At 35.5% G+C, this 24813-nt stretch overlaps 1 protein-coding gene across 7 annotated transcripts in view; it reads left to right on the top strand.

Moving 5' to 3' along the window:
- Positions 1-24813, top strand: part of CNTLN (centlein) — a 174961-nt gene that overhangs the window by 84204 nt on the left and 65944 nt on the right. For 6 of the 7 annotated variants that reach the window (XM_015849049.2, XM_015849050.2, XM_015849052.2 and 3 more), the window contains 3 exons: positions 1959-2084; positions 17548-17597; positions 23206-23297. In XM_015849049.2, the coding sequence (XP_015704535.1) occupies positions 1959-2084; positions 17548-17597; positions 23206-23297 (268 nt within the window). The remainder of the gene's footprint in view (positions 1-1958; positions 2085-17547; positions 17598-23205; positions 23298-24813) is intronic. The other variant, XM_015849053.2, reaches the window with a different exon arrangement.

Genomic DNA, 24813 nt, shown 5'->3' on the forward strand with positions numbered 1-24813 from the left:
TGCTGATGTTCAGATTTTGGGCCCTACTTCAAGGGGGTCTTGATGTCCTAGTTCCTTTTGTAGGACTTCAGCAGAGACTCACAGTTTTGTATATATATTTGTTTTACTAGATATAATTCTTTCCTTAATTAGTGCAATCCTGATTAATCTTGAGACAGACTTAAAATATCTCTACAGACAAAAAATAGTCACAGAAACAGCTGCAGAACTGATGGTAGCCATTTAGAGATTCTAGGCAGGCTGTGAATGAAAATTGTCCCTCGTATACACTTCATACTTTGACTTGTTTAAGTACATTTTTAATGCTGAGGCATGTCCTAAGTATGCTTTGTCTTTTAAAAACTAAAAGAAAAAGTCTTGATGAAAATAAAGTAAGATACAAATCTACTACATGCACTGATAGCAGAGGAGGATTCTTTTGAAATGTTAAAGCACAAATAACTAGTGGATTTTTTTTTTTTAATTTTTTTTAACTAGAAAATAAAGGCCTTGTTTATGTTGGAATAAAGGGTGAATTTTATCTTGTACTTCTCTGAGAGGTTTTTATTTCATCGCAAGTTGAAAATCTACTGGATGATAGTTGTTTATTTCTCTGTCTATAAGCTAAGTAGGTATCATCGTGCACCGAGAGAACAAAGCTGAAAGGATAAAAAATTCAGCCTAGAGGTGGTAAATTCAAATATTCATATATAGAGAGAAGCCTTGAGAATTCTAGTTCTGATAGTTTAAAAAAAGGACAGATGAGAAAGGGAAAAAGGAAAAAAAAGCCAAACTGAAAAAGGAGAGAGAGAAGAACAACCCTTGTTTCTGTTCAAAATAAATGAGATCTGCTTGTGTTCTGACAGAAGTGTATCTGGGAAAAGCAGATATTGTGGAAAGCATAATGTTAAAAACTTTATTTGTTAATCTGATATATTTTTTTTAATCTCAAGTTGAACAAAGAATTATGTTTGCTTGCTGTTTTTTATAATCAGAATAGAATTACATGAAGTATGATGATACTGAAAGGGATTTGTTTTTGTTGTGTTTTGTTTCTTTTTTTAATATGCTGACAAGGGAAAGTAACCAAGTCACAAATAAAATCATTCTGTCCATTGTTATACCTTACACTATTATTTTGACACCTCAAAAAGCTTTATATTGCTTGTGTAATGTAAACTGTGCATTAAGAAATCAGTATCAGGTGTTTACATGGCACTTAGTATCCTCTCCGTGGTGGTGGACCCCATTCTTTCTTCATAGGCTGGAGTTTGTTACCTGTACTGCTGTACTGCAACTGATGGGACCTAATCCACCTGTCAGTGTACATATTACTTTCTCTGACATAGGGGACTGTGAAGATAACGGGGCCTTATGAGGTTATGACATTCTCTGAAAATTTATTTCCATGCCCAGTAGAAATTCAGATTGCAAGAGTGTCTGAAATTAATAAATATTTAAAATAATGTTTATCTTTTTCATTTTTAAAACACATGAAAACTGTTCTACTGAAAGGATTATTGCAGAATATTTACAGTTGCTTCTTCTTTCCTTCTAAATGCGGTTTTTTTTTCCTTATTTTTAATTAGGCAGGAGGTCAAAAACTGACTTAGAGCAGGTATTAATACAACTTTCAGGCTGCTTTTGAGGGGTATTTGAGGAGCTGGTGTCTCTCATTTTTTTCTGCAAGAGATTGGTGACAGAATAAACACAAATGATACTGCTCTCAATTGAGAGTACCTTGTGACCACACCAGTAAGATTTCTGTCTCAAACTACTTAATGAACTTTTTTATAAAACATTTAAAGTGTCATGCGTCACAGAACGTATGGCTCAGTTCATCCATCAAGATTTGCATTCAGTAGATGCCATAGCTAACAATCTGTATGCTGTTAATGCAGGGATGTTTTTTTTTATTACAGTGGTCCTAAAGCATGTAGTTATTTTAAAACAAACAACCTCTTTTCACTCACAAACAGGACTGCAAGCAGTAAAGGCAGATACCAGCATGCAGACGCCTGCCAGCTTTGTCAGGAGGATTTTGCTGCTATGTGGAATGAACTGGCTTATTTCAAAAGGGAACAGAAAAAGCTATTGATTGAAAAGTGAGTTTTTTTTTTCTTAAGTGGTGTTTACATTAAGAATCATGCTGTAGTTTTTTTGCAAAGGTTGTGCCTTGCAGGCCACATAAAAGGAATTCCTTGCAAAATTCCAAGATAAAACCATCTTCTGCCAAAAGCAGAAAGGAAAACATCAGCTCTTTTCTCCCTCTTAAATCAGTGACAAGTTACAAGTTTGCTAGCACTAACAGAAACTGTATTCCATGATCTAGGGATTGTGTTAATTAATGTGGCTCTCATCTGTTGGAGGTGTCGCTCTTCATTAGCCTGTATTTTACACACTGCCGTGCTTCATTTTTGGAATGAGGTGGTGAGGGGATAACCTAGCCAGCCATCCTTGTTTGATCTCTGTGATACATACGCAATGCAGAATGCCTCAGCTCTCTTGGTTCCCTGCCCTGTCCTGCTAATCCCAGCTGAGCTCATTATGGTGTAGCCTTGCTGCTACTCCTGGAGCCAGAGCTGTCCAAGCTAATTACTGGTAGCAGCAGAGCTGCCTGTTAAGGGTCTGGTGTGGATCTGCTAACATGGTCCTTGGTAGTGACCTGCAGAAAGCACGAGGGAGTTGCTCGCTTTCTTGCTGTGCACAGCCTGTCCTTTGGGTTTAGTGCTGATCCCTTCACACAGCTCTTTTAGCTGTAGTAAGTGTAAAACTTGGTGAAGGAAACTCTTACTTTAGAAAACATACAGTTTGCTGCTTTGATCTTGTAATTCATAGGCTATTATACTCAACCAGGCAAAGTAAGAAAATGTCCTTTTATACCAGACAAAAGGAAGTTAGTATGGTATAATTAGCCTTTTGCTGCTATTTAACACTTTCTGTACATTAAGTTGATTTTTTGTTTCGTATGGTTTAAGAATCAAGACATTGTAGAAACTTCTAGTCAGACTTTGTTTTTGTCAGCATTAAAGAAAATGTGTTTTCCCAATGGGTCACAATACAAACAGATTTTGTGAAGATACCATGAAGGCTGCTGTCACAGAATTTCAACAGCATCAAATTGTTTTGTAGTATGTAAGTAAGTCCTTGTGATGCTCATGAGCAATTTCAGTATATTATGAGCTCTGCTCCAAAAGAAATGCCTCTTTTTTTTTTTTTTTTTTTTAAACGTTGACCCACAATGTCAGGATGTTGCTGGTTTGAAGCTTCCCACAAATATTCTGTTCTAGTTTGTTGCTCTGCAACAGATGTCAGCTAAGGAACAGTCTGACAAAATGGCATCTGACTTATCTGACTTGGAAGTGCTTATGAAGCAGTGGTGTATCACTGAATTCCTCCATGCAGAAGCTGGTGGATACTCCATCCCTGGAGACATTCAGGCTCAGGCTGGATGGGGTTCTGAGCAGCCTGATCTAGCTATAGATGTCCCTGTTCATTGCTGAGTAGTTGGTCTAGGTGACCTTTAAAGGTCTATTTCAACTCAAATAATTCTGTGATAAAAACTTGCACCTGTTGACATTCATCAGTGCTTACTAAAAGGTAATGGAGACCAGATAGTTGATGTGAGCCCAGTGAGGTGGTGGGAGGTTTGTTTCAGCAATGATGACAGCAATAGTGTGTTGCCTCTACTGATGCAGGTTTTAACAAGTGCAGCAAGTGCAGCTTGCAAGCTCTTGTTCAACGCTGGCAAAAATGTGTAGCTAATGGTGGTGTGCACACTGACAAATACCATCTTGTAGGTGAGAGTGTCCTCTAACTAATGGTGTTATTGTGTTCTTTGTACCTACTGTAGTTTCCATGTCTTCTTTTCTCTTGTTGCTATAGTTATGAGACTGTTCTTGTCACTGAATTGTCACACCTTTGCTATTTTAAGACTTTCAAAACAAATTATACGTACTTCTGATTATTTTGAGTTTTATGTAGAAATGAGCATTTTCTTACTATAAATGTAATTGCTCTTGTGATTCTCCTATCAATCCTATCAACACAGTTACCATAGGCAGCATTAGCTCAGGAGTAATAACATGAAACTCATTTTTACACAAAGCTATGAAATAAAGATTATATCTATATTGTACATGCCTTAAAATTGATTCATGTGGACTACTGCTCTGTAGTTCCCTTCCAGTCACATTTTATGGGAACACTTTTAGGCCTGGTACACCAGAGATCAATGGTCTTGAGAAGACTGTAATGTTGTGGTGCAAAAAAACAGTTGACCTCTTCGAAATCATGGAATTCTCAAATCAAAGAGAGTTATTCTAGTTTTTCATAGTAGTTAGTGAAAAGTCAGTGCACCACTGTTATAATTAAGGTGAACTTCTTATGTAGAGTCAGGTGTTCTTGGCAATATAGCTAGTTAACTGAGTACACAGGAACACATACTCAACAGTATTTTTTTTAAACCTGTCTTAAAGTGTCTGTCTCTAATGAAGTCAGTCTTTAATTTGGTAAAACAAGCCAGCATTAAAAGGTCTCAACTCAGTTTCTTAAGAAAGTCAATACTACAGTTGGTGCATTTATTGATCTGTGCACAGGGCTTCTTTATGTTACACATGTTCTTACTTGAGCTCTGTGGCTATAGTACATATTCTGGAGAGGTGCACCAAAAACTTAAATGCATGATATTAGAAGCAAAGTATTACTGTGGGTATGCTCAGTTTGAGGAACTGGATGCTGAATGTTGATTTAGAGCACATGTAAGTGAAATCCAACTAAAAATTACTTGAAGAAGTGTTTATGAGGGTTTTCTTCTATTATTTTATTTTTCAATAGATATAATTTATATCTATGAATAAGTCAGACAGTTAATGTCAGAAAACCGGGTAATGTTTACCTGTAAACATTTTCTTTCTTTTTTTACCCTCTCCAAGGATAGAATAATAACATAAAATGTTTTTAATTCATGTATGTCTTGCTCTGAAAACACTAGTATAGGAAATGAAGAAAAGTTCATTCATGTGTGTCCCAAGTTCTGAAAGACTGTTGCAGTCACTGCCTTCTGTTCAGTCCTACCTTTTTATTAAGATTTCTCCTCACCACAGGTAGGACTTGCTTTGACTGCCATGTAAACTATTAAATATGATGCCCTTTTAGGTTGGATACTAATGCAAACTAAAAAAATAGGGATTTTAGGACCTCAACACGTTTTCAGAAATATGTTAAGTTTTTTTTTCATAAAATTGCAAATGCTTAATGTCTGAGATACATATTGGTGAATGGTGTCACAGAATGTGTGTCTTTGTTACTACCATACATTACTTCTTTATTAGTAAAGAATGTCATGTGCACTTTGGTTTACTTTGCAATTAGTAATGTAATGTATTTCAGAGCCATGGCCTGCATTCTCTCCATGATCAGCAATATATAAATTTCAGCCATTTGTGTTTACATAGAAAAAAATATTTTTATTGTTACAGTCTCTCTTATGAGGAGAATGGAACTGGAATAAAGGCAGATCAGGAATGTAGATACATGTATATGTATATATATGTATCTATATATAGATACAAATACACACATCTGTATATATTTATACTCTAGCACTCAGATTTTTAGATAGTTCATTTACAATCTTTATCAAGTGCTAAATGTTTCCTTAGCTTCTGTAGATTTCTATTAGCAGATCTTTTTAGACATTTTCTTCTTAGACGGTGCAAACTATGTATGTATATATTACTCAGATGTTCCTGAAACACAGGTTCGATTAATATGTAGCATGTTTAGGCATATCTCAGCTTTGCCGATAGCGTATGGATCTTCAAGAACTGAATTTTTCAAATTGGAGACTGTAAGTTTGTTGTTATACAGCAAAACAATGGAAATTATGAATCAATGCTTTTGTATTCTCATCCTCTTTCTTAGTTCTGGAATTCCAGAAACTCAAACATTGAGCTAACTGAACTTTCTTTTCTGTCATGGTATGATCTCAATAGTGAACTAGTTGCATCTCTTATGCTGAATGAGGCAGAATATATACACACACACTAGTTAAACTTGTTTTGCTGTTTTTGGGGGGATGATTTCTTTTCTGAATTTGTAATGAATTGCATGTAATGAATGTTGCAAGAAGTTCTGCTCTGTTTGCTTTTTTTCAAACACAATCACATGAAAGTGGCTGCAGAGGCTTCAGAGTTTCCCTGAAGTTCAAATATGTCACTGTAAGAAATAATTTAACAAATTGATTTGCAATTTCGTTGAAATCATGCTACTCTTACCAAACTCAACCTGTAAGTCATACAGACTTCTGAGTTTATATGAAGTTAAAAGCACTGATGTGACAGTAGCACTGTCTCAATATTCATGCAATGGAGTCTTTATTTTGCCACATCTCTGTGGCGTATGGCTTACAGTGGTAACCCAGTGTAATGAAATTTCAAGTCGAGTCCTTTCTTAACTAACTGCTGGTAATCATTGTTTATGAGGCTATTCTGGTGTCATTTGGTGGGAATGAAAAATCCTAAATTGAAATAATGATATAATTTACATTAATTTGTTTTTGTTAACTGACTTCGTGTCATTTGGTCTTCATGCTACGGTAAAACAAAGACAGCTAGAGAGAAGATACATTTTAGGTATTAGTCTCTACCTTCCTTTTACAAGCCAAACTTTATGTTGCATGTTGAAACTATTTTAGTCGCTAGCCACTAGCAGATCTTTGGTTCCTGAGTGACTATCAGTTTGAAATATATCTCAGAACTCATTCTTGACAATGGTGCTACTGTTCACTTTTTTTGTTATCTGAACAGATTTTGGATTGGTGTTGGGGAGTTGCTTTTATCTTTTCTTGCACCTGAATGCAGGTTGTAAATCAGACAGACTTTACTTAGCACCAGCAGATATCACTTCCTGCATTCTGTGAGTGGCTGAATTGAGAAACAAGAATGATAAAGACACATATTGGGAAGCAAATGTGTGAACTAAGCTCACTGACAAGATATAGTCAAATACTTCGTTTTCTTGGTTAATTAAAACTACAGGTTTTTTTGTAGTCTGTTATAAACTTAAGTTTACAATTTTCTTCCTATGAAACATTCCAGTAAATCATGTTGGATGGCTTGAATGTTCACAAAATGTAAGTGATGCTAGTACTTTTTGCCTTATTTTCTTTTGGCAGCATTATCCCTAGACATATGTAATGGTTTTTGTTCTCTCACATAGTCTAGATCAAACACCTGCTCCAAGGTTTACTCTCACCTCCCAAGGCTGTCAGTTGACACATAAATATACAGCCCCATGAAAAGAGCATATTTTACCCTCACTGCAGGCAAATGTTCTTGAATCATAATGCTGTAGGAACAAAGTGAAGAATTTCAGCCTTACTCAGATGTCAGAGCAGGATTACACAATGTAAAAGTTGGATATATTTTCTGCCTAGTTTGGCTCTGAATAGTGAAAAATGAAAATAACTATTTGCAATATTACATACCACACTCCTCGCCTCAGTTTACCAAAGCCTTTTCCTGTATTTTCTATATGGGCTCATTACAAAACTATGTGTGGTGTGCATGTGAATTTTACTCAGATTGTACAGGCTAAGATTTTTACCTTTCTGCCTTTACCTTTTACCATGAAGACTCATGAACAGAAATAACAATTCAGCTTTACTTACTTACAAGACTTTTCTGTATTGATTTGCTGTATTAATATCCTCTCTTTTTTTGGGAGGAAAGAAAACAGCAGAAGAGCTTTCTCTGCTGTCCCATTTTACTTTTAAGGATTTGACTTCTGCTTTCTGTAACAAAAACCAAAAACAAACAAACAAAAAAAAAAACCACCAAAAATCTACCAAGCCCTTGTACTACAATGAACTGGTGTCTCTAAAAATGTCTCCATTAAAGGACCATGATAACAAATTTAATAAGTTTCCAAAATTTGCTTAGCAGTGGTTTTTTTTTCTGTCTGATTTTCTTCTTAATTTGGCCTCTCTGTCTTTAACATAACTTCCATTTCCCTGGAGGAAAACATCTGAAAAGGCAATAGCTACCTTTTGGTTTGTGAGGAAGGCTTTTCTGGCTGCAGCAGCTCCTGGACCAGTCCCTGATATCTGTCCACACCAGCAATGGTGTGCATTAGGAGATTGTGCTTGGTTTCTGCTTATTTCTCCAAACAGTCGTCCCACTGCAGTTTTATAACCTGTAATCTTTGAGAAGGAGTCTGTTTCCTCAGTGGGTTATACCTCCTTGCATATTCTTCTTTATTAGAAGAGATTCTCTGCTTGGTTTTATTTTCCAGATAAAATTCCCTGGGACAAACAGAAAGAAGTCTTTTTGTTTATTTGGATGTTTATTTTAGACTACCGTGAGCCTTCTCTTTTAATTCCTTTTATCTGTGTACAGGGGAGTGCAGGAGTCTCCTTCTGGCCTTACCTGTGAATGCTGAAAGCTGCTGATGAGCAGTGGCTAACTTACGGGATGTGCATTCCTCTCGAGGCAGCAGTTTGATAGAGGACTAACTCTGGCAGTGGGTTAGCCTGGGGTCAGCAACTCTCAAAGGAAGGAGCCATGTAAACTGATAAGCACAGGCAGAAAGTTTATGCTATAGTTCAGTCTATCATTTTAAATTACATTTTCTTTAATGCACTGAGTCACAAGTGCGCATGTGTTATGTGTGCATTCAATCTGGAGCTGTGTGAGGGCTCCTGATGGTATCTTTAGAACCGCTGACAATTAAAAATGATGAGTACTAGGAAATTTTGTTCTTAGCAAGAAGGTATATTTTGCAAAAGCCTTGCTTATATGCAGATGGTATGAGCATTTCGCCTATTCCAGTAACTTGATAAGTAAGCAACTGTTTTAGATAATTTCTTGCTGATGCATAGCTATAATCTGAAAGAAATCAGAAGTAATTCCTTTGGTGAAACTGCTTCTCTGGAATACTTTTTATTATGCTACCTCTTTCTAAACTGCAAGTAGGTGTGTATTTGAGTATGATTAAAGTAACTTAATAAAGGAGGAGCAACCAAAAGGATTACACTGAGATAAAACAGAATTGTGAATATTGTACAGTATAGGACAAGACAATACTGTAATTCCAGGTCAAGGTCAGTACCTTTAGAAATGTATGAAACACCAACATAGACTATTAGCTAGATAGATTTGAACTCCCTCAATTTCTTACTGATCCTTGTTTTAGTTTCACCAAGTGTAGCTGTGGCACCATCATAATTGGAAGATATAAATAAAGAATCAGTGTATAAAACAAGATACTGTTTCCTGCTCCTCTTGGTGCCTTTTGTATAGATATGAAATGAAGGAGAAGAATGACTTTCATCAAGTTATGAATAATAAACAAAACATGCTGAGGTTGTTCTCAGGATGTTACAAATGCATCAATATTATTTCATACAGTATAAACGAAGACATGCTGCTTCATTCTGCTATGTTAGAAAATACTGGCAGACTTCTAGGAAGAGCCAGCAGATTCTTGCTATGTTCAGGTGCTGATTCCTGCTAATTCAAGGACTTGTAGACTTCTTCGCTAGGAAGAAATTCAAACTTGTACACTGACCATGTAATTTGAAACACCTGAGACAGCATCTGAACTGTTTCATGTCAAAAAGGAAGTCTAAGAAGTATTTTGGAGTAGCTTGTATTGTTGGAAGGTTGCTCTGGGATTTTGACTTGTTTTGAAATCAGATTAGAAAATATTTATTGTTGAGCAGAAGGCTGATGTCCATGAGACAATTCCAGGTCTGCCTAAGGATAAAAATCAGTACAGCATATTCTTGGCTCTGTATGGCTTTAAGTCACTTTTCTTCCCTCTAACGTGGTATCATTTGAACTCAGGAAAGCTGATGGAAAGCACAATGAGTGAGTGTAAATAAGAGCAACTTATTTTTCTGAAAGGAGTCATAAATTCTAATTGTTATTTATTTATCTATTTATTTATTTATTTTGTTTGGTCCATAGATTTTATTGCTCTTAGAAGCACATTGCAAAGTGCTTTTTTTTTTTTTTTTTTTTTTTTTAAAGAATTAGGTTTGAACAGAAAACCCTGTCTGGGAGCTGAATATGTTTCTTTCAGTTTACATGATAATGAGTGATTGTATTTGGTCTTAAAATTAGAAATTACAGTTTTATAATCCACTAATAGCTATGTAATATTTATTATCACCAGAGTTGGTAGGGATTTGCTTGTAAATTTCCAGAGTAAACTTTTCAGTTACACAGTTTCAGTAGTATTCCAGAAACATTTATGAACTAAGCAAGGCAAAAAAGTTTCCCTGTCCTATCAGAAAAATAACTGTTTTGTATCTTTTAAAAAGTTATTGTACCTTTTCAGCAAAGAATAAAATATGAATAAATATGTAAAGAGCTATCCATACTGATTTAAATGAATCTATTTAAATATTGCCTATAGGCGAAGCAACAACTAGGGTTTTTAGTAGTGGCTGTGTTTTTAGTAATAGTTTTTAGTAGTGGCTCTGATATCATTCATATGGCAGATATGAATTTAGTCTGGAGGAGTATGATGAATCTTCATGAAGTGTAAATGAGTGGTTGCTTATTTTCATTTAGATTGCTGATCGGTATTCTTTGTAGTAAATCTTTGCCTAAGGTTTTTCAGGTATATAGCTAGAGATGTCTTACACAAAATTTCAGAGACAGTTCTTACCCATTTTTATTGCTTTTAAAATGCACAAAAATTTAGTTAGCGTTTTGTTCTATTTTAAGTCTTTATCAATCAATTTATTAATGCTGAAGTGCTTAGTTGTGGAATTCTGGAGCTTGAATGCCCTACAATGCTTCAGTTTCTTTGTGTATCAATACAAAACATTGTGTAACTTGCTGTAGCACTTGACAGTATTTGATGAACAGTTGCACAAAGGTTGTGTCCAGTATCTCCCTACTGTTTAATTTTTTTTCCTTGGAACTTCTCTTTTTAATGCAGAACTAGACAATAGAATGAAAAGATAGCATGCGTGACAGAGGCTTTGAAATGGAGTAGTAGCCTTTGACTTTGTCAAGATAAAGGGTCCTAAGCTCTGAATATATCATGAATTTATACTAACACTCAAGTTTGTTTGTTTTTCTTCTTGACCTACATATTTCCACTGTATTCAAATCCCATCATTCCTCCTTGAAGTGTAGTTCAAGGGTTCGTCTTCTTTGAGTCAATAGAGCAAAACCTTTTCTCTAAAATGAAAGCTTTTTGTTTTCCTATTACAATTATCACAGGCTTTCCTTAAAGTCATACATTGCTGAAAATATTTGATTTAGAATCTTAACCACTTCTATTCTGAGTCAGATTTTTTATTGACCTTTTCTTTCTTTTTCTTTTTTTTCTTTCTTTTTTTTTTTTTTTTTTAATTTTTATTTTTTTCATAAAATCATAGAATGGTTTGCATTGGAAGGGGCCTTTATGATCATCTAGTTCCAACCCCCCCGCTCTAGGCAGGGACACCTCCCACTACACCAGGTTGCTCAAAGCCCCATCCAGCCTGTTCCTTCTTCTGTTCAGCATACTGTAATTTAGATCCTCTTTCTAGATCTTCCTTGTGCAAATGGAACTTAGAATCTCTTAGAAGTTTTTTTTTTAACTGTACACTAACAGATATAATAGTGCATAATATGAAATTATGAATATCGATTGAAAACAGCACACAAATTTAAATATAACTATAGAATGTAACAATTTTAATTTTTAAAGGTCAAAAAATGGAAGAAAATCAGTTTTCATTTTATACAACTCTTATAAATTTCATGTGCTGCATTTCTGTATTTGCTTTAGCAAAAGCACACTTAGTATGAAGAAGAGAACTAGGAAGTCCCCTATTTTTCTAGTGAATTTTGTCATTAGGCGACTTACGAAAGAGTAAACTGAAAGTGTCTGGTAGATTCTATACTGCAGCTTGTAAGGCATGTAGTTGGCTTTTTTGATATTTGTGTAGATCTGTTCTCCTGGAGTTGCTAAATGCACTCACTCATAGTTCAGTTTCTCTACTGACAGGTCATACACTACAGTATTTATGCCACCAATATTATAGTCTGAAATAGGAAAGACAATAAACTTAATCCACAAAGTAATTTATTTTTTTTTTTAAGTCACCGCTTTCCAGGAAAAAAGAAACTATCATCCAAAAATTTCAAAATAAGCTATTTTATTTTTTAAAGTTTAGCTTGTAGTAAGATATAATTGCTAAACTGGAAAAATGTTGATCAGTGCTGAAAAATATTGCTAGAAGTACTGTTCTATGGGGATTAATATAAGACATCTAACATATACATAATCTTCAAAAATACTTGTAGCACTTCTACTCGTGAAGATGTAGGAGGCACGTACAAATAACATGCTAAATCTGCATTTCAGTATCTCTGCCTCATGACTACAGTCAGGTGGAAACACTGTACAAAGAACTTACCTTTCTGCTGTAGAAATATCTTCAGAGATTCCATCTCTTTGCTTCAGTTTATGTCTTGGGTCTTTTCAGATAACATAAACATGATGCCCTTTCCTCAACACTGGCTAAATCAATCATAGGTTTTTCAGTGCACCAAAAAAAATCCCCATTTCAGTTGGTGTCAAAACCTAGAGCATTTCTTCTTTCCGTTATTGTATGTGGTAACTGAAACAGAACCGCGCAAAAAGAATAGTAAGATAGCTCAAAATAATTGCAGTAAATTATTAGCTTTGTCTTCTGAAACAGCATTGGAAGGTGTTATTTACTCTGTCTGAAATTCAGTGCTGATGTTCTGATTCTCAAGTTCTAGTAGGTTAGTACTCTGCATTACCGTACATGCCATATTCTATGTTACCATACATCCTTCCTTAAACTAAAGGATAGCAGTCACTCTTTCACAATCATATTATGAGAATCCATGCAGTTGGATCACAGTTCCTTTCAACTGCCTAACCTGCTTCATAAGGGATGTCTCTGGTTCATTTAAGAGGCTGTCATGTTGGATATAGTCTATTAAAAGCTTAATTTTGGGGAAATGTACCCACAAATGTTTACCTGTTGGAAAGAATTTTTGAAGAGGAAGGGAGTGTTTGGTAAAAATGCATCAGTTCATAGATAATGGGTTGGCACATCTATGCGATGGAGCACTGAATCAGCCAAAGCATGAATGTGGATCTGTTTGGTCTGGAGAGATACAGTTTTAAGAAAGTGTGCTAGAAGTTTTCAAACCACAATTGTAAAATTAATTAGACAGGAATATCTCGTTAAAATGACGTGGAGGTGTAAATGGAAGTCTGGAAAGCAGCACCTTCCTTGTGTTTCTTCAGGTTGAGACATTTCTTCCAGTGTTACATTATATTTCAGCAATATTGTGTGACTTAATTACCTTAAATTCCTCAATATCCCCTTGTTTCTCAGGAAGTTTCTTACTTAGACCTTTCTTCGATGCTTCTGATCATATTCACTTGTTCTTTGGGAAAGCAAAAATCATACCGTCTCTGAAAGGAATTGCACTCTTCAGGAAGACCAAATTGGACCCTTTCCTCTTCTTTCTTTTCTGACAAAATACATAAGCTGTGGTGCTTCTGTTGTGGATTGTAGATAAATGAACTAGATATTTGTTGTAATGCAAGTTCTAGCTTGAATAGCATGTCATGTTCAGGTGTATCACTGTTTTCAGGAGCTCAATGTACTATTGTTTACCTGGAGTGGCATAGTTTCCACATTATAGACTTAAAAAGTTTATGAACAAAAGGTTGTAAAGGTTCAGAGAAGAGAAAATACAAACCAACAAACCAATTCACTAACTACTAGCGATAGGACAGAATGAGAGTAAGTAGTTTAAAAGGTGGGATTACATCTACATACATTTACCAGATTTAAAAAAAAAAACAAACAAGTTCATGATGTGAGCAGCAGTTTTCCTCCACCAGCAAAAGACAGTTTATTCAGTTTGCTTTACCAAAACATGGATGATTACTGGCACAGAAGACATCAGCAGCCTGTCTCTTGCCACCATGTCTGTTTGGACTAAGAATGTTTCCGTAGTAAATGGACTCATTTGTGACAGAAGGAAGCTGGTGCTGGTAATGGGAGATCACAAAAGATAAGGAAACCTATTATAAAATGATGTTAATACTGCTAATTGACTGGCATACAAAGCAACGTAATGAAGAAACTATATACAAATAATTCTTTGCCAATACTAGATGTCAAAAAATTAAGATGTGGAACTAGACTATGTCATGTCAGATTGAAATTCTGACATAATAACCTTGAGACCTGGAGGAATGAAGGAATGAAGTGTTACCCAGACACTGGGTGCTTTGCAGCACTGGGAGAGTAGGAGTAAACGGCTAGAGAGTGGCACAGTATAAAAAGGACTTTTTAGGTAATACTGTACAACTATTACAGGAAAATGGCAGCACCATGTAATGTTTTTGGATAGAAGTCTTATAGTCTAGTAATATATAAGGTGGACTAAGAAGGTGCCACAGAGGCTACTCAACTTATGTTCAGCTTGTGCTGGAGGACCCCACTTTTTCTGCAGAGCTGCTGTACAGCAGGATTATAGTTGGTTTTCTGGGCTGTCCTGATGCATAATGTTATTCTGGGAGGACTTTGCCTTTCGTGAACCCTATGAGTGTCATCAGCTTAATTTTATGCCTATTACCATCTTCCTGACTCCAGTCCTCCAGTGTATCAGTTGCTGCCTACAGTTATATACTGTCTGTGTACTTTTCAAGTGGCACCCTTACCTGTACTTCAGGTTGTTAATAAAAATAGTTAGAAGCTCTGGTGTGGATTCAGGAGGTGGGAGACTGTCTCAAAGGCCTGGCCTATCTGAAACTATGCATGTCACCTGCTGACATCTTATTCTCATAGGCAGTGAGAAAAATACTGAATTAGAAGCCCAACTAGAATATGTACTGCATCTTAAAGCATAAAATAAAATTCAGAAAAAAACAGAGCAATCTTAAGAGGCGTGTGTTGCCTTTACAGATAGAAAGCCAGCATTTAAAGCTTAAGCTTACTTTGATGAGAACAGGAAGACCAATAAACAGCAAGTAGCTGTTCACATGCAGTTTGGAAGATGAGAAGGCTAGAGAAGGTATTGAAGAGTAATTTTTAAAGGATGCTTAAGCTGTGCTAGTATAATTTTCCTTAAATGATGTGAAAAATAAGCCAATTAGGAAGCTTGTAGATATGCTTAATGATAACCGTAAAAGGATGCACTGATATTACAAGGCCATTAAAGAACAGCTCAGTGAATCTTTGCAGCCTTCCCTGCTGAAGATGTCAACCACTCCTGTATTCCTCACAGCAGATAAATCAGATGTGTTAGATTTTTATTTTTTATTTTTTATTTTTTTAGTAACTGTACAGCAATAATGAGGCCAAGCAGGTAAATCAGTTGCTAATATTTTGATGTTAATATCTTCACACACGAGCTCAAGTATGAAATTACTGAACTGTAACCTTGCTGTAAACAGCTACTGTGATAGTGGACTGGCAGGTTGCCACTGTTGACTCCCATCTGCAAAAGGGGCTCCAGAGGGAGCTCCAGACCAGTAAGCTCAGCTGCTTCCATACATTGGAATACGGCAGTGTTGTCTTTACCAAAAAAAAAGGGGGGGAGGAGAGGGGGCACAGGGAGGAAGAAGGAGAGGGAGAGAGATCAATGAACACAGAAACAGATAAACTCAGTTTTGTTTGGAAGTACTCAGTGTGGCTTCCATAAGGGGAAATTCTGCTTCATTAACCTGCTGGAATTGCAGACTAGTTCCAGTAACCGTGTGGATGAAATCTAAACTGTTTTCTTTTCAAAATGGCTTTGACAAAGCTTTGTCAAGGCTCTACATGAAAGGTTATAAATAAATCCCATTTCTGTGGGATTGGAGTAAAGATCCTTCTAGCAACAGGGAGTCAGTTTCAGGAGAGGAAATAAGGGAGGTGTTTAAACACCACTCAGAGGATGGAAAAATAGGACTGCAGAAACAGGCTTCTGCACTTTCTTGAAGTAACATCTGCTCTTTCCTCCTCTGTAGGTAAGGCTTTAGTACGGAATGGATGCAGCACTGGTATGACTTGCTTGGGCATTTCTCAGGTTCATTCAGAACTTCAGCTGACTTGTATAGATTGGATGTTGTATGACACTTTGTAACTTCTTGTCTAGACTAGCTGAACTACTTCCAGTCTGGATAGACCCTAACTTCAGTGGAAGTATATTTCACAGACAAAGGAGTTTATTTGCAAGTGACAGAACAAACCTACTCCTTTACTTATTACATGTTATTTCTTTGCTTCCATGTCTTTCATCACTATGAAAGTTTTTGTGTATATTAATTCTTTATAAAAATCTTGTACTTGCCACTTGACTAGCATGTAGAAGGTCAGTATGAATGTGTCTGTTTATGTGTGTGTAAATGTGTTGTTTCAAATGTGTTTTTGAAGATGAAAACTAAAGTGCTCAGAAGGTAGAGTTGAAGGCAGTGGGGATTCTAGGATAACCTTAATTCACTCCCTCGCATTCATACAGTTTTGAATATTGTCTTTAAGCACATAATTAGTGAATGCTTTATTTTTTAAAGGGAGCAGCTTGCCATTCAGTAGAGGAAACGAACGTGATATGAGGAACAGCTCGTTTAGTGGTAAAGGCCATTGTAGTATGTGTAGTAGAAATTAATGATGACTGAGGCTTGGAGAATGAAAGAAGAGCAAGGAAAGTCAACCTGTGAAGCCGGGTGGTCCTGAAAATAGCTGGAGTTGTGTGCAAAAGAAGTTACTTTAGCTTTTCATAAGTTTCTTATTTTCTTTGTACTCCATGTGAGACTACGAGATATGAGTTGCAATATTCAGATCTACAGCTGAGAGAAGTGCTAAATATTCAGAGTGCTTCAAAAAACTGCATAACCCTTTCCTTAATTTAGCAGATATTTTGTCCTGATTTTCTGTTGTCTCATCTCAGAGGATTTTGTAAAGAAAATAAATCTCTTGTGAAGCATTAAGGTGCTGCTATTGTTAGTACTATAGAATGGGCTGCTAGGGGATTGACAGTCCAGCCTTCAGAGCAAAACTGGAATAATGTTGTATGTAGTGAATGAGGTTATATTTTAAATCTGCATATTAAATGACTGGTCTCTGTTGTATGTGTTGTTGTATCCTAACCTAAAATAGATGGAATCTTATTGTTGAAGTAGCCTGTAACTGTAAAATTAGAGATTGTATCAGAAAACAGATGTATAAATGAGCCAATGGAAGCAATATCATTAATTTAGCATTTCTCAAATTTACTTTGAAACTTTTAGCATTGTTATCTTTTCATTACCTAAAAAGGACTAGCTGAAACTTGATGTATGTTATCACCAAAGTTTTATCTGAACTTTATAAATTGATGTCTAAAAATTTTAATTGGCTCTTGTACCAGCAACTCTTTATGTTAGGAATCTGCTGTTAACAAATTATTAAAAGAATTTCTGAATGCTGTCAACTTATTTTGAATATCAATATTCAATATATTGATATAGTTGACTGTGATTAATAGCAAACATTTATGGTTGATTTATGGTTCTTCTTTTTTTTTTTTTTTTTAAATTCTTTTGAAGACTGAATCTTGAAGAGGAATTGGATAAGATGAAAGTACACCAGTCTGAGGGTAAGTTTATGGTACAGCAGTTCAACTATGTTTAAAACAAGAAAGAAGGTTTTGTGTTTCAAGTGTGTACACAGGCTAAGAAAAATAGTAGTTCTAAAGTTATTTTCTCTCCAATTGGTGATTTCTTCTTCAATATGTATTCTATAAGCATAAGGCCACACATGGTTTTGTTTCAAAGCATGTTTCTCAAGTTCTCTGCATGTCTGTGAAATCAATTATAATTTTTATAGAGCCAAAAATTGCTCAAAAATCACAATGTTTATGTGTAAAATCTACATAAGAAATTTATATTTTCTATTTAAAATATTTTTATATTTGTGTGTGTATAATATCTAAAACATGTTTATGTGTTTGTGAAGCTTTCTCCAGAATCTGAAATGCTTTTGAAGTTCTGAAATACAGTGATACAGAAGTTTCATGCTCATTCAGACTTCTTTTTATAATAGCTATCTCTCAAAGTATGTGGATTCAAAAGAAAGTGAGAATGTTGGATCTCTTGTAAGAGTTCATCATGGATACCTTCTTTTATATCTTCACGGTCTGTACAATAGTTGATGGTTCTGTGAAAATAGGTAATATGTTATCATTTCCTCTGCCATTCTGATTCTGTAAGTTGTTTGCTGTTCTTCAGCAGTCTGGGAGAAGTGATCTACAGTGCACAGTTACAGTCCCTCTGGTTATCGAAAATGTGCGGAATTCATTGTGTGCAATATTTTGCAAAAGCAGTAGAAGACTTGGAGAAGTGTTCAGCTAAATAACCAAGTCTGACAATATGCATTAAGCAATACTTTTTTTTGCATGTCAAGCTGAATTGATTCCAGCCATTTCCAAGTTTTTAACAGTTGAGGTATAAAAAAGTACTACTCAGTCTGCAAAAAGTAGTTTTCTTATTTGTCCTCTTGCTAATGCTAGGATGTTTCAGTGCTTTTTGACACTTAATTGACAGCTTTTGAGCATTTCCTGTTCATGATCTACAAAGGTATATGCGCTCTTTGCCCTAAAATAGCATTCAAGTCCTTTCCCACATTACTTCCCAAAAAGTAAAATATTTGATCCGGCATTTACTGAGAGACAAAACTTGATATGTTCTGTATACAGTTTTTTAACTTCCTGGGCAAGTACATTTTCATTTATAAAATGAAACCTGGCAATAAATTACTCAGCTTATGAAATAAGTTGGAATTCATTTTCTCAGTAATGGGTACCTATGTCCCTCAGGCGTTTTAACATCCAAAGAGAGATTTTGGAAAAACAACAGAGTTTCTCCAGGTTAAAAAATTAGGCTCGAATGTCTTACCTAAATAGATACTGGTTGTGTTTGTCAGAAAGAAGTGTTAGGTATCTATTCCTATTCTGTACCATTTTTCATGGGATAGATTCATCACAGAATAGATTCACAGGAAGGTTATAAAGACACTTGTAGTTCCAGCTCCGTAGAATGGGCTGGCTTGCCAAGTAGTCGGTCAGGTTGCAATGGCCTTGAACACCTCCAAGGGATCAGGAGTCCAGTTTCTCTTGTCAGTCTGTTCCAGTGCCTTTCTACCCTCATAATAATAAATATTTTCCTCCTAATATTTAATCAAAATCTGCCGTCTTTTAGTTTAAAACTGTTCCCTATTTTTCTATAACTAGGTAATGAAGGTAAAGAAGGTGAGGAAAAAAGGAAACTGTTCTTGTCGTTCTTAATTTCTGTCCTAACTCAGCTGTCTGAGGTATTTTGCTAGCATGAATTATAGTTAGGTATCCCAAAAAATCCTCCTTTGCCTCACTCTTCATGTAATTACACTTGCCTGAATGTAAAGAATGTGTTGGCAGGGACTTATGTCTCTTTCTCCAAAAGCCGGAAAAAGACTCCATCTAATCCTATTCATAAAAATTCCAAGCACTTTATTAAAAGCAAGTAAGTGGTAGTCGCTCTGTTTCTTCAAAGAGGCAGGTTGAAGGCTTTTTGCATTTCAGAGTCTCTCTGAATATGTCATGTCACTAGTTCATTTGTGTGAATGGCCTTCTCTTCTGGTGTTCACAGTGGTCCTTTCCACCTGCTTTTTCTACTTAAACGTTGCTGGGAACATGGGAGATTAGTACTGCCATCAGTAAAACAATGACTTTCTGCACCATGGCACCTTTTATCTCTAAGGGGAATCTTCCACCTGATGCATTATGAAGACTAAAATCTTGTTCTGTTTATAGTTTGTTTGCTTGATAGATATTTTATGGATTTTTGGATAGATATTCTATGACTGACTGATATATTAGGTCTGCTCCAAAAGTAAAGCCTCCTATTTTATTATGTTGGTGCACAACATCAGAGGTGGATGCTACGGATATCGCAGTGGTGGTTAAACTTTCTTACCAGTATTCTGTTATGTTGTTGTCACATGAGAGATATAGCAGAAGGACAGTCTGACAGAATGGCATCTGACGTGGAAGTGCATGTGAAGCAATAGCATGTTATTATATTTCTCCACGAAGAAAACATCATGACCCATGACATTCATCAATGCTTCCTGAAGGTTTACAGAGACCAAATAGTGGATGTGAGCACAGTGAAGTGGTGGGTGTTGTTTTTCAGCAGAAGTGGCAGCCATGCAGACAGTCACACCAAAAAGTGAAGAGCATCTCAATCAGCTCACTGATGTGAGTAGGTACATTACAACCAGCAAACTGTCTAGAGCTGAAAATTGGATTCACAGTGTTGGAAACAGTGGTGGCAATGTTGGAATATCACAAAGTTTGTGCCAGGTGGATCCCAGGAAGCTCACATGGGAAGGGAAAGTACACTATATGCAAGTTTGCAGAAGCTATTGAAACAGTAAGAGTCAGAAGGTATCTGTTGCCTGGATGACATCATCAGCAACAAGACATGATGTCACCAGTACAAGCTGGAGTCAAAATGGCCGTCTGTGGAGTGTTGACATGTGAATTCTTCATGGAAGAAAAAGTTTGAGACACAGCCTTTAGCACGTAAAGTGATGTGCTCTGTCTTTTGGGATAGGAAAGGGATGATCCTTCTGGATTTCCTGGAACCCAGACAAAACATTATCTCTGACCCGACATCCTGACAGTTGACTAAGTTCTCCAACTTAAATTTATGGAGCCAGGCCAAAGGAGGTTTTCTTCTTGGAGCATGATAATGCCAAGCCTCATATCAATTTGAAGACTGCAGAGCAGGTTTTGCTAGGTACAGCGCCTTCATAGCAGCTGTGAACGAATACATCACCTCCACTGGTGTAGATTTTTATGAGCAGGCTCTTGTTCATCGCTGCTGAAAATACATAGCTATTAGTGGTGCTCTGTAGCTGTGAATTTGCTCTACCAAATAATGTTATTATGCTGTTGTAATTTCCATGGAAACAAGTAGGAGGCATTACTTCTAAAACAACTTACCACTATTTATTGTTATTATTTTAAAAATGGATAGCTCTTTTCTCTGTAAAAAGGATTTACACAAATATTGGTAGGGAACAGTACTATCACGGTTCAAATAGCGTTTGTCAGTGGTGTCAAACTACCTGATAATCAGATTTTGTGGCTATTAATTACAAACTAAGTATTATGTTCCAAAGCTGGCAGTTAGCTATGTTGTCTCAGTGGGATATGTTTACTTACATAAGGCCATCGTAATTTACTGTCTGAAGACTGTGGGTTTTATGACTTATGGGTCTTCCTTGAGGAATAACTTGGACTTTTATGTAGGAGTATGATGGGTAGGTCTCCTGTCTTGCTGAATAGATTGATGTGATGAATTTGTCTGCTATCTTAGACAGACACTCAGTTATAGGTAGTACTGTTTCATTGCCTCCCTAACCAATTCCTGTGAACAAATATGTATCAATTAGAATGGGAGGAAGAAGAGAAGGCGGTTGAGTAGGCCATTTATTTTCTCCTTGATAGAAAGGGTTATGCTACAGTGACCTTTGCCTTTTCTTTAATGTATTTTGCTTTTGACTTCCATGGTAATACTGAACATGTGCAGATTTTTTTTGTCTGTTCTGCAGTAGTCATCTTTATTCTCATGCATATCATAAGTTTATTTATAGATAGTATTGTAAATTGTATTTTAATATAACCACATAATAAACATAACACCTTGTGTGCTTTGATCAGTTTCTTTGACTATGGGAAATCATTTTTCTTTTCTGTGAATTACAGTAAATGATGATATAAAAGCTGCAGCAGACATTCAAATGAGTGAATATTTAGAAAAAGATGAAAAGCATGTTCATATTATCTTTGTGTGTTACTTAAAGAATGTTGTAAATGTATGCAGTACCACTGTGCTGGGGGACTGTAGTCTGAAATAACATGGGAACTAACATATTAATATCAAGGTAAAGGTACATATTCCCCAGATGCACAGTTTTACCTTTTTCAGCTTTTATTATCTTTAGAATAGTGCTCCATTTATTTCATGAATACAGAAGTATTAATTGGCCATGACATGTTCCAAAGACAAAAGAAAGGTCTAATTCACTCTAACAAACTTGTTAGTCACTGTTTATATCAAGAGGATTGTGAATCTACAGAGAGTAACACTGTTTTCTTCTACGCTTGCTTTGTTTATAAATCAGAAGTTTTTAAGTGACCTGCAGTGTCTGCTTGTAGTTTGAAATGATACTTCTAAAGCAGACCATCACCATATGACACAGATATTTATCCCTCAAGATTAATTCTTAAAGATAATTTGGGGAAAGAAAAGAAATGTGAATATTGTGTTCTTTTTATAGTGTTGATTTTTTTGTTGTTGTTGTTCTTGAGCATCTTTAATATTCTAAGAAGAAACTCTTTCTGAGGTGTATAATTGCTTTTTTTCTGTAACTAGTGAGAAATTTGTGAACGGTAACCTTTTAAGCAAAATCTATATACAACATATTTTACTTCTGAATTACCACGTATATTAGTACTAGGAAACCTTTTCTTAGCATACTGTTGAATAATTAATTCTTAAATTATTCTTTCTACGGGATTTTTAGTACCTGAAGTTCGTAGCTTTATCTGAGATCAATGCATGGAGTAATGTTCATTCTTGTCACTTGTATCAGTTTCTAATTGTTATGAATTCACAGCATTATGGTCCAGTGATTTGTGTGATTTATCTGGTGAAGTACATGATCTTTCACTTATCAAAAAAAGGAGTTTAAAGTTTTCATCCATCCTAATTCTGTTACTGTTTGCTTTGTTCACCAATCACTCTGATCCTCCTAGCAGGGGACAAGACCTAGAGAACAAAACTGGTAGTGACTGTGTAGATAAAAAGGCAATGAATTCTGCTTTTAAGGCATAGAGGGAATAGTCTATAAAAGAATAAAAATGGGAATGAAAGTACAGCATCTTTAACCTGCAGATCTATTGTACCTTTGAAAAGATTGTACTCTAAAAAAGAAAACATACTGTGATGCTGCAAAGATTCATAATTGTGTGACAGAGCATTTGAAAAGAGGTCACTCTTTAGAAACTGACCAAAAGGCTTGTCAAGAAAATAGACCACGTTATAAATAATTGCAGAACAGATTTCCTTAAAATGTCTAGGTATTGTTTTAGTGTTATGCTAGGTGTCACAGTGTATTACTTATTCTCTGATAGAGATGTATAATTTATTTTCTGCTAGAGCTACTTTTTAAGCTTAGTGAAGATGATGGGGTCAAGAACAGTACTCCAAAGAAGAATGTGGAAGCCAGTTCAGATCAGAGGTTACAGAAGGTAAGACAGCAACCTCACCAAACAGATCTAGATTTTTAACATGAGTCATATAGATAAGCTAATATCCATGCATTCAGGCCACACTTTTCATTTCATAATTGAAAAATATGGATTTCTGTGTCAAAAATGAGCTCTACTGAATTAACTGTGGGTATATCATAGCAAATTAAAAGAATTGTTAGAGCTAAAATGTTAAAAACTGGTAAATGATCTAAATGTTGCTTGTGTTTAGCATTTACCCCTTCTAAATTCAGAAGTCCTGAGTTCTTTTGCTAATTATTCAACTTTATATGATATCGGATGTTAATCTCCACAAATCTCTTGCTACAGAATAAAACTGGTGAATAATAGTGATAAATTCTTGTTTTATATAGAATTTAGGACAACATTGCATCTGCAAATATGTTTATGTACGTGGGTTATCTCTCTTCACAAAAACAAATATAATGTTTGGCTTAGCAAACATGAGTATTTAAACTGCTCAACATTCTACATGTTCCACTTGTTACACTAACAAGATGTTCTTAACTAGTTTCTGTTTGTATTGACATTTATAATATACACAAGTAGTTTAGTATGTTAACAGGTGTTCACTTAAGAGGGCTCACTTGTATTTTACCATATGTCTTGTTTGCTGCGAAGAAAAGACATCCTTCAAACAGTATTATACCTTTAGTTTGTCAGTTTACAAAACACTATTTGTTTTATTACTTATAAATCTTTAAAAGCAGGCTTGAATTGAATAAGCACAAATCTATAATTTCGAATGTCAGTTTGGGTATGTCTATTTATTTTTTATTTGTGAATTAACTTGTAGGAAGTATGGTAATTTACAGCAGATGATGTGATTGCATATACTTGTAACACTTGCCATATGGTCAGGCAATGAAGGCTGTCATCTCGTTATTACTGAATGACAAACATCATGTTAAAATAATAACACACAGAATAGGAAGTGCTCACATTCATTTATCTTAAGGTAGAGTGAGTAATTGAAATAATTTGAATGCTACCATCTGAAATGTCACACAGTTTATGCTTGGTTATCATCTATATCTCAGAACTATAATTTTATTTGCCAGGTACTACATAATTTTTATCTCTATGGATATACAGAATTACAGTGGTACCTTAGGGATAAGTATAGAATCTATTCATTGTTTGTTTCCTTGTGCCTGTCATACATAACTTTAACTGCTAGTAAGTGCAAAAGGTTGCTTTAAAGAACTAAGAATAATAATAAAAGGATGTCAGTTTAGGAATACGATTGAAGAAAGGAACTGGTATTACGAACCATTGGAGAGCAAAAGCAAATCTATGAAATTTGTCATAAATCTTGATTCTGTTGAAATATTTGGGGAAAAAAATAAAAAATCCTCATTTCACTTAGCAAGATTATGTAACCATGATGCATTGTATTGTGGGAATGCTACAAGTTTCTGTTGAACACTGCATAGTACATGCATGCATATTGGGATGTCTGCTATCGAAGTAATAAATTCAGTACTAAATTTAT

The sequence above is a fragment of the Coturnix japonica genome, chromosome Z (assembly GCF_001577835.2).
Source record: "Coturnix japonica isolate 7356 chromosome Z, Coturnix japonica 2.1, whole genome shotgun sequence".
Classification (NCBI taxonomy): Eukaryota; Metazoa; Chordata; class Aves; order Galliformes; family Phasianidae; genus Coturnix; species Coturnix japonica.